The sequence below is a fragment of the Bufo gargarizans genome, unplaced genomic scaffold (genome assembly GCF_014858855.1).
Source record: "Bufo gargarizans isolate SCDJY-AF-19 unplaced genomic scaffold, ASM1485885v1 original_scaffold_2051_pilon, whole genome shotgun sequence".
NCBI classification, from domain to species: domain Eukaryota; kingdom Metazoa; phylum Chordata; class Amphibia; order Anura; family Bufonidae; genus Bufo; species Bufo gargarizans.
Genome location: NW_025334622.1, coordinates 100,120 through 110,475, shown reverse-complemented (window position 1 = coordinate 110,475; position 10,356 = coordinate 100,120). Strand labels below are relative to the sequence as shown.

The following is a 10,356-nucleotide window of genomic DNA, read 5'->3' as shown; positions in this document are numbered from 1 at the left end:
TACTTCAAAATCTGAAGATACCAAATGTTTCTCTAAGTTCCTGGTACAGTCATCTGCCAAGAATCAAACACATTTTATTATTGATGAATAACATTAAAATTGTATTGAAGTTTTATAACTTTTCCAAGTACAAACTGGATTCCAAAAAAGTTGGGACACTATACAAATCGTGAATAAAAACTGAATGCAATGATGTGGAGGTGCCAACTTCTAATATTTTATTCAGAATAGAACATAAATCACGGAACAAAAGCTTAAACTGAGAAAATGTACCATTTTAAGGGAAAATATGTTGAATCAGAATTTCATGGTCTCAACAAATCCCCAAAAAGTTGGGACAAGGCCATTTTCACCACTGTGTGGCATCTCTCCTTCTTACAACACTTAGACGTCTGGGGACCGAGGATACCAGTTTCTCAAGTTTAGAAATAGGAATGCTCTCCCATTCTTGTCTAATACAGGCCTCTAACTGTTCAATCGTCTTGGGCCTTCTTTGTTGCACCTTCCTCTTTATGATGCGCCAAATGTTCTCTATAGGTCAAAGATCTGGACTGCAGACTGGCCATTTCAGTACCCGGATCCTTCTCCTACGCAGCCATGATGTTGTGATTGATGCAGAATGTGGTCTGGCATTATCTTGTTGAAAAATGCAGGGTCTTCCCTGAAAGAGATGACGTCTGGATGGGAGCATATGTTGTTCTAGAACCTGAATATATTTTTCTGCATTGATGGTGCCTTTCCAGACATGCAAGCTGCCCATGCCACACGCACTCATGCAACCCCATACCATCAGAGATGCAGGCTTCTGAACTGAGCATTGATAACAACTTCGGTTGTCCTTGTCCTCTTTGGTCCGGATGACATGGCGTACCAGATTTCCAAAAAGAACTTCGAATCGTGACTCATCTGACCACAGAACAGTCTTCCATTTTGCCACACTCCATTTTAAATGATCCCTGGCCCAGTGAAAACACCTGAGCTTGTGGATCTTGCTTAGAAATGGCTTCTTCTTTGCACTGTAGAGTTTCAGCTGGCAACGGTGGATGGCACGGTGGATTGTGTTCACTGACAATGGTTTCTGGAAGTATTCCTGAGCCCATTCTGCGATTTCCTTTACAGTAGCATTCCTGTTTGTGGTGCAGCGTCGTTTAAGGGCCCGGAGATCACGGGCATCCAGTATGGTTTTACGGCCTTGACCCTTACGCACAGAGATTGTTCCAGATTCTCTGAATCTTCGGATGATGTTATGCACAGTTGATGATGATAGATGCAAAGTATTTGCAATTTTTCGCTGGGTAACACCTTTCTGATATTGCTCCACTATCTTTCTGCGCAACATTGTGGGAATTGGTGATCCTCTACCCATCTTGGCTTCTAAGAGACACTGCCACTCTGAGAAGCTCTTTTTATACCCAATTGACCTAATTAGTGTCAATTGGTCTTCCAGCTCTTGGTTATGCTCAAATTTACTTTTTCCAGCCTCTTATTGCTACTTGTCCCAACTTTTTTGGGATTTGTTGACACCGTGAAAATTTGAATCAACGTATTTTTCCTTTGAAATGATACATTTACTCAGATTAAACGTTTGATCTGTCATCTACGTTCTATTACAAATAAAATATTGACATTTGCCATCTCCACATCATAGCATTCAGTTTTTATTCACAATTTGTTTAGTGTCCCAACTTTTTGGGAATCCGGTTTGTAAAAAAAAATCCACAGAAATGACTAGGCATGGCACTACTTGAAAATTCAAGTATTAAATGACAAACAGTGGTGGCCAAACAGACCACAATCTAATAGTAGACAGAGGAGCATAACTAGAAAATGCTGGCTCCCACCTTGAGCAACTTCCCTGCAACCCCCACCCAATCAGTGATTTAAAAGATATATAAATAAAACATTTCCTAGCTCTGGACAAGAGGCCACGAATCCCCTCTTCGTGCCCCTCACAATAGTAATCTCCCCTCAGTGTCCCTTTCACAGTTGAATTCCCCTTTAGTGTCCTCTTCACAGTACTGATGCTCCCTAAGTGCCCCCACTCAGTAGAATGTCCTCTTGAGGTCTCCAAACAGTAGTTATGCCCACTAAGTGCCCACACACTAGTTATGCCCCCTAAGTGCCCCACACACTAGTTATGCCCCCTGCAGTAGTGCGGTCCCTTAGTGTCCCCTTTACATCAGTGAAGCTCCTGTACTATGAATAAAAGTTAAAAAAGTAAAACCGAGCACATCACGCTCTTCCCAGCAGCAGGCAAATATCTGATGTTCAGTGGTGAGACTTTTTTGTATGACCTCTTAAGACTACATTGACATGTGAAAAAGAAGCCATAAAAAACGGACATGCTCAGTTTTTCATGGCCATTTTTCAACCATTTTTTGCATCCCTTTCTTGGTCGCCTGGACGTTTTGCATTTATTTTTAATGGCCATTATTTGAGGACGATTTAGATTATTTATTTTTATTTTTATTTAATCACCAATCCCTGCAGTACACATAATGTCCCCCGTAGTGGCCCCAGTTAGTAAAAATGAACCCCAGGGTGGCTATAGTTAATAATGTGCAGGGTTTTGTTTTCATGGGGAATTTTTATTTATTTATTTTTTTACTCCTCTAATCCACTTGCACACGTAGAGAAAAGTCGCTCTTGATTTGGTGCTAAAGGACCTACATTCTAAGTGGGATGATGTCACCATGCGCTCCTGAACCATCACCAAGAGAGACTGCCTTGTGTGTGCGCAAGCGGATAAGGCAATTTATTTTAACCCCTAAAAGGCCATTTTCCACTAGTGTACCCATTTTAAACGGCCATTACATGGATGCTCTCCTGTCTAAATGGCCATTAAAAATATTCCCATTTCTGGGGCGGGAGGCGTGCCGGCATGACGTGGTGTGCGTGACACGTCAGCCCGTAGCTCCACCTCCCTTCCCTGCCTGCGATATGCGAGTCGCCTGATGCTTGGTGTGGACGTTCCAAGTGCCTTGATCCCCTGCGTCCATGGCTATCAGACGGGTAATCCCACTGTGTTGCTGAGTCGCATTCCTGCAGGAGTATGTGTGGAGGTCTCCTTTGATCTCCGGTTGCAGCGGGGAAGAAGGATGGAATGAGGAGGGGAGTGAAGGCCATCTGGAGGATTGCGGGAGAGTCTTTTTTGGGCTGGAGCTGTTGAAACTTTGATGATTAACCGGACGCCTGGTGGGTGAATAAAAATCCTTTTGTCTCTCCTTATGTATGAGGCTGATATTTGGTGTGGAAGTGGTATTGGAGGCATACACATTAATTGTCTACATCCCTTTGAGGATTAATGGAGGGGTTAGAATTAGGGGTACTGGAGAGTGGGCTCTGTTTGATAAAGCTGGATGGATGAAATTCTGAAAGCAGCTGTAATATCCCATGAAGCCAGTTTCCCCGGCATGTTTATAAGTGTTGCCTCACATTGTAGCATTACTATTAACTATCCTATTTACTAACTGATGGGATATATTAAAGGGTTCACCTGGTGAGAAACCATATTCTTGTGACTCAAATTGTGTAACATTATGTGCTATAGTGGCTTGGAGAAGTAGTGCACACAATATGGTATTTTGGTCAAGTGAAGTGAACCCTTTTGAATGGCGAAACTTTGCTTTACTTTATTTGTGCGGAGGTGGGCAAACTAACCCTGGATCTTTACAACCTCCATAAAGCTCATATTTGATAACATGCATTTGAAGATTTACTAACTCTCTAATTTATTCATGACTGGTTAACCCCCAGCTGTGGTTTATGAATGAACTACTAAACGGACTGTGTGTCTTAAATATGGAGGACTGAGGACTAGCATCAATATCTTTATTAATCGAGATATACTAATGATCGCTTACTATCTGGTTATGCTGATTGTTAAAGGGAACCTGTCACCCAAAAATCGTCTATCAAGCTGTTTACAGTACCTTATAGTGCTGTGTCCTCGTTTCTCGATGCACTTTTTCTTTGTTTTGCCGCATGTCTGCTCATTCCGAAATCGTAGTTATATTCAGCTGCTGCCCCGTGCTTCAAGTCAGGCTTGAAGTCACGGGGGCAGCGGCCTCGGCGTCTTCCATGGCCCTCTCCCCGCCCCCTGCCTCTGTGACTGACACCCGAACATCCGAATCCGGGACCGCGCTCAACGGCCGCATGCGCAGTAAAGGGCGGCAGGAGCGCGGTCCCGGCTGCCGCGCGTACTACGCGCCGTCTTACTTTCGCCGCACTGCGCATGCGCCCGACATGCTGAATCAAACGCGCCCGCGCCCGGCATCTTTACGCAGCCTACGCGATCTCCAGCACGCAAGCCGCAGAGGCAAGGCGCACAGGGGGTCACACTCCTGCTATAACTCAAGACTTCTAAGGTATATAATGGACGTTTTAGGTATTCAAGGACGTTTTGGTATGAATTAAGTGTAGGTAAAACGGCTCATTATAATATTTGAATTAAATCATGGGCACTTTTTTTTTTTTTTACATTGCATCAGGAACCTGGAAAAAATCAATCCGCTCCTACCACCTCAGCTTTCAAGTACCCCACTAAAATGCCCTAAAATAAAACACTACCCACAATTTTTCGATTCAAAGTAATGTAATAGCAGCATTCAATAAGAGGCACGTTTTTTAATCAGTGCAACAGTATTAAGAAATATTCTCCCACAGTCAGTGTAAAGGGGCACTCTCACCAGCGTCAACACATATTCTCCCACAGGCAGTGTAAAGGGGCACTCTCACCAGCGTCAACACATATTCTCCCACAGGCAGTGTAAAGGGGCACTTTTATAACCCCCGCTCCTCCTGCATCCTTTATTCTAACCTACAGTGAAATCTGGCAAATATTGTAATCAAGCATTCTTGGGGACAAAACGGTACCCAGGACAAAGGGAAATTGACGCTAAAACTCTCCATCACCACCTCCACAGTGTCCATGGGCTACCACTGCTGTATGACCGTGTAATCTGCATCACCACCCCCGCAGTGTCCATGTTGTTCCGCTGCTGTATGACCGTGTAATCTGCATCACCACCCCCGCAGTGTCCATGTTGATCCGCTGCTGTATGACCGTGTAATCTGCATCACCACCCCCGCAGTGTCCATGTTGTTCCGCTGCTGTATGACTGTGTAATCTGCATCACCACCCCCGCAGTGTCCATGTTGTTCAGCTGCTGTATGACCGTGTAATCTGCATCACCACCCCCGCAGTGTCCATGTTGTTCAGCTGCTGTATGACCGTGTAATCTGCATCATCACCCCCGCAGTGTCCACGGGCTACCACTGCTGTATGACCGTGTAATCTGCATCACCACCCCCGCAGTGTCCATGTTGATCCGCTGCTGTATGACCGTGTAATCTGCATCACCACCCCCGCAGTGTCCATGTTGTTCCGCTGCTGTATGACTGTGTAATCTGCATCATCACCCCCGCAGTGTCCACGGGCTACCACTGCTGTATGACCGTGTAATCTGCATCATCACCCCCGCAGTGTCCATGATGATCCGCTGCTGTATGACCGTGTAATCTGCATCACCACCCCCGCAGTGTCCATGTTGTTCAGCTGCTGTATGACCGTGTAATCTGCATCATCACCCCCGCAGTGTCCACGGGCTACCACTGCTGTATGACCGTGTAATCTGCATCATCACCCCCGCAGTGTCCATGATGATCCGCTGCTGTATGACCGTGTAATCTGCATCACCACCCCCGCAGTGTCCATGTTGTTCCGCTGCTGTATGACTGTGTAATCTGCATCATCACCCCCGCAGTGTCCACGGGCTACCACTGCTGTATGACCGTGTAATCTGCATCATCACCCCCGCAGTGTCCACGGGCTACCACTGCTGTATGACCGTGTAATCTGCATCACCACCCCCGCAGTGTCCATGTTGTTCAGCTGCTGTATGACCGTGTAATCTGCATCATCACCCCCGCAGTGTCCATGTTGTTCCGCTGCTGTATGACTGTGTAATCTGCATCATCACCCCCGCAGTGTCCACGGGCTACCACTGCTGTATGACCGTGTAATCTGCATCATCACCCCCGCAGTGTCCATGATGATCCGCTGCTGTATGACCGTGTAATCTGCATCACCACCCCCGCAGTGTCCATGTTGATCCGCTGCTGTATGACCGTGTAATCTGCATCACCACCCCCGCAGTGTCCATGTTGTTCAGCTGCTGTATGACCGTGTAATCTGCATCATCACCCCCGCAGTGTCCACGGGCTACCACTGCTGTATGACCGTGTAATCTGCATCACCACCCCCGCAGTGTCCATGATGATCCGCTGCTGTATGACCGTGTAATCTGCATCACCACCCCCGCAGTGTCCATGTTGTTCCGCTGCTGTATGACCGTGTAATCTGCATCATCACCCCCGCAGTGTCCACGGGCTACCACTGCTGTATGACCGTGTAATCTGCATCATCACCCCCGCAGTGTCCATGTTGTTCCGCTGCTGTATGACCGTGTAATCTGCATCACCACCCCCGCAGTGTCCATGTTGTTCCGCTGCTGTATGACTGTGTAATCTGCATCATCACCCCCGCAGTGTCCACGGGCTACCACTGCTGTATGACCGTGTAATCTGCATCATCACCCCCGCAGTGTCCACGGGCTACCACTGCTGTATGACCGTGTAATCTGCATCACCACCCCCGCAGTGTCCATGTTGTTCAGCTGCTGTATGACCGTGTAATCTGCATCATCACCCCCGCAGTGTCCACGGGCTACCACTGCTGTATGACCGTGTAATCTGCATCATCACCCCCGCAGTGTCCATGTTGTTCCGCTGCTGTATGACTGTGTAATCTGCATCAGCCACACCGCACTGTCCATGTAGTAAAATGGTCATCACTAAAACAATAATCGAAATTTGTAATATTTTTTTTTAGAATAATATCTTTACAGAAACCGTAAAGAGATGGACCAGGTGAGTCTCTATATTAAAACAATTATATTTTTTATTCTACCAGGCAATGTATTAATTTGTTGGTTTAATTTACAGTACCGCAACTTTATTTCCGATGAGGAACCATGTACCATAACCATAGTACAGCTCACCGATTCCACTGTGTCTATTGAAAGTAATTACGACATTGTAGGTTGCTTTGAAGAGGACTACATAGATGGTGAAATAGTAAATCTACAGGTATTGCCTTTTTTTAGTAATGTGTATATTAAAAAAACTCTTGATGTAATTTCAAATGGTTTATTTTTATATTTAAATAGTCACTATTTGAAGATAATTTGGAAATTAATATTGAAGACGGGAAAGAACCAGACAATAACGCATGTGAAGAAATAAGCGGAGATGTTTCCCTAAATTCCAATAATAACGAAATTCAGGTAAATAAAAAATTTCAAATTTTTTATTTGATTATTAAATAATATTTGGTCATTTTTCGGTAATGAGCAATGCGGAGAAAGTATTTGGCAGTCGTGCAGGGCTGTTGTTGGCTGACAGAATCAATAAGTCAACTGTAAGGATGGACGTAGTAGATACGCAGCCTGATCCAGGGCTCTTCCTCCCTTATATATGCTATATATTAAAACTGTGCCTTGGTAGAAAAGGGGAAGAGTGTAAGTCATGAGGATGACACAAGGTGCAATGGATATTGTATCTCCTGTTCTTTTTATATTTTTGTACAATCATTATCATAAGATTATTTTAATGTCCAAAAATTGGTTGGTGCCAAACGATGCTTGTCTTGTTGTCCCTAGCTCAATAAAATTAGAACACTGCGAGATATTCCGATGATACTAATACATTATACTAAAATTTCTTTTCTCTTAAAAGATGGACGAGTTATTGCAAGAGCTAAGATCAAAATTTGGACTATATTCCGGGGAAGAGGAATGTTTCCCCAGTAATCCGCTAATGAATGAGAATTTAGGTTATGAAGATTTCTTACCATTATGTTCAGAGAGCCGAATTGGCAGAGTCGACTGGTGTACATGTGAAAATTGTGTGACAATGCCCACCAACCTTGAATCGATATGTTGCAAAGAAGTTGAAAATGCAACTCCGTACATCTGTAGTTTCCAATGTATCACACAGCATGAATTTTTTTCTATTTTTTGTCAAAGAGAAGACACAGTCAACGTAGTTTTACGAATTGTGGGACAGTTACAAAGACCACCTCCCAAAAAACAAGAAAATCGGTAACGTATTGAAAAAATATTTTTTGCTTCCTAGTTTACTTTTTCATGGTCTGGCAGAATCACTAGTGGACACTAGTGATTATGTTATTTTACGTTATAGAGCAGCGGTCTCAAACTGAATTTACCTGTTGGTTATAGGAGGCAAAGTATGGTTGAGGCTGTGACGCAATAAGGGATTTCTATTAGGGACAGCTGACGGGAGCTGCTGATTTGAGAAAATAAATTCTGCGCTAAAAGTACATTGTGAAAAAAAAAATTAACATTGGCAAACGTTCATGTTATGCAAATGTTTAACGCGATAATTTTAATATGTTTTGCTGAAATTGATCGTAAAACGAACATTGGCCAATATTTTACACTTGGCCACATATATAATCAACCATCAGAAGGAGCACCAGTAAACATGGGTGGGAGTCAATTTTAAAAAACAAAAAAAATTTTTTTTTGGGAAAAATGTCCATTGGTATGGGCCACTAATTATTGTACTCTTGGGTACTCCAAAGTCCAACGTGCAATTATTTTATTTGCCTTGTTCTATAGCCTGTATTTTCAATATGTGTAATGTTATCCATGGGAGGTGTTTGGCTGTATGGCTGCAGTACACAGGAAATTTTTAAATGTAAAGCGTTAATTAATTCTGACATGGTGCCGGAGAATTTAACTTGAAAACAATGGTGAACACTGTAATGGCGAACAGGAATAATAGTAGAAGTCGAGGGCAACTCCTTTTTCTCCTCTGTTCCCTGTGTTATCTGCGTGCACCTGCAGTACTAGATCTCTAATGTTAGGGTTCACTTTTATTAACTTTGACCGGATGAGGAACCGTTGAGCATTTCGAATTAGAACTTATTTAGTTCTGCTCTGTGGTCATCTGACACAAATAAAGACTCAATCGAGGAATCGTTTCGGCCCTAGAATGGCCGGTCTTGAGAATAGTTGTTTAGATAGATGTACACTGGCTAATTTCCAAATTTATCTAGTGTAAGGACGCCTTCACACGAATGCACATTGCGGTCCAAAAAGCCAAGGGACATATTGCATGAAAGCCCCCACAAAGGGGATCCCGGCCACTTTCACTTTACATCTGCGTTTTAGCTATCCGTCCTAGAGCTCCGTCCTCGGGTCTCTAGGACGGAAAGCTACTGATCAGCATTCTTCTAATGCACCCTGAATGGAGAGAAATCAGTTCTGGATGCATCAGGATGTCTTCAGTTCTGGACCGGAACGTTTTTTGAGCGCAGCATGCTGTGCTTTTTGTTTGGTCAAAAAATGTCTCAGTACTGAACCGAAGACATTCTGATGCATCCTGAACGGATTTGTCTCCATTCATGATGCGTTAGGAGAATCCTGATCAGTAGCTTTCCGTCCTAGAGTCCAAAGGACGGATCTCTTGGACGGAAAGCTAAAACGCAAGTGTGAAAGGGGCCTAAAGCACTCAATAGTGCTTCTGTAGTGTTCATTCAGTACTTCTGTTCCACATGTCAGAATATGCTGACCCATTGATGTAAATTTGTCCCCATCTGAGATGCATAAGGGCTAAGGAACCCACCAATTATGTAGTGGAACAGCAATTGCTGATCCACAATCATGGCACGGGAAAAATATCCTTCAGTAACAATGCCATCATACTTATAGTAAAACATTACATTAATGTGATTGATTTTTGAAGACTCAACCAAAAATAGATTATGTTCTAAACTAATTATGTAAAGAAATTTTTATTAAGTTATATTTTTTAATCTTTACAGGCACCATCGTAAAATTGCCTACAGATCTTTCACAGCCTGGGTTCATGGATACCTAGGCATTGGTAATCGCAGACCTATACCTTCTTGTGTAGTTAATAAAGTGCGTACTTGTTTTCCTGACCCTGATAGTGAATATACTGGATTCAAGGAATGCAACGATCACCCCGCTGAATTTATGGCATTCGAGTAAATGTTATATAGTAGTTCAATAAATGTTAAAAATAAGGTTAAAAATTTTTTTTTTTATTGACATACAATAAAGATTAACAAACATTTCTGTTATTTGTATACATAATTCACAATATTTATTTGAAAACAGGTGGACAAAAATTTGAAAATGCTATTTGTTAACACCAAACATTTTTTGACAAATTAAACTATATTATTTGAATTTTATTTGTTATAATCATTATTTTAATATATATATATATATATATACACACACA

At 43.0% G+C, this 10,356-nt stretch overlaps 1 protein-coding gene across 1 annotated transcript; it reads left to right on the top strand.

The window, feature by feature from the left end:
* The first annotated feature begins 2,949 nt into the window (after window positions 1-2,949).
* On the top strand, window positions 2,950-10,100 carry LOC122923908. The gene is made up of 6 exons (XM_044274769.1): window positions 2,950-3,195; window positions 6,893-6,930; window positions 7,006-7,149; window positions 7,230-7,346; window positions 7,798-8,162; window positions 9,911-10,100. Exons 2-6 carry the CDS (start codon window positions 6,922-6,924, stop codon window positions 10,098-10,100), a joined length of 825 nt encoding a protein of 274 aa, XP_044130704.1. The 5' UTR covers window positions 2,950-3,195; window positions 6,893-6,921.
* The last annotated feature ends 256 nt before the right edge of the window (window positions 10,101-10,356 follow it).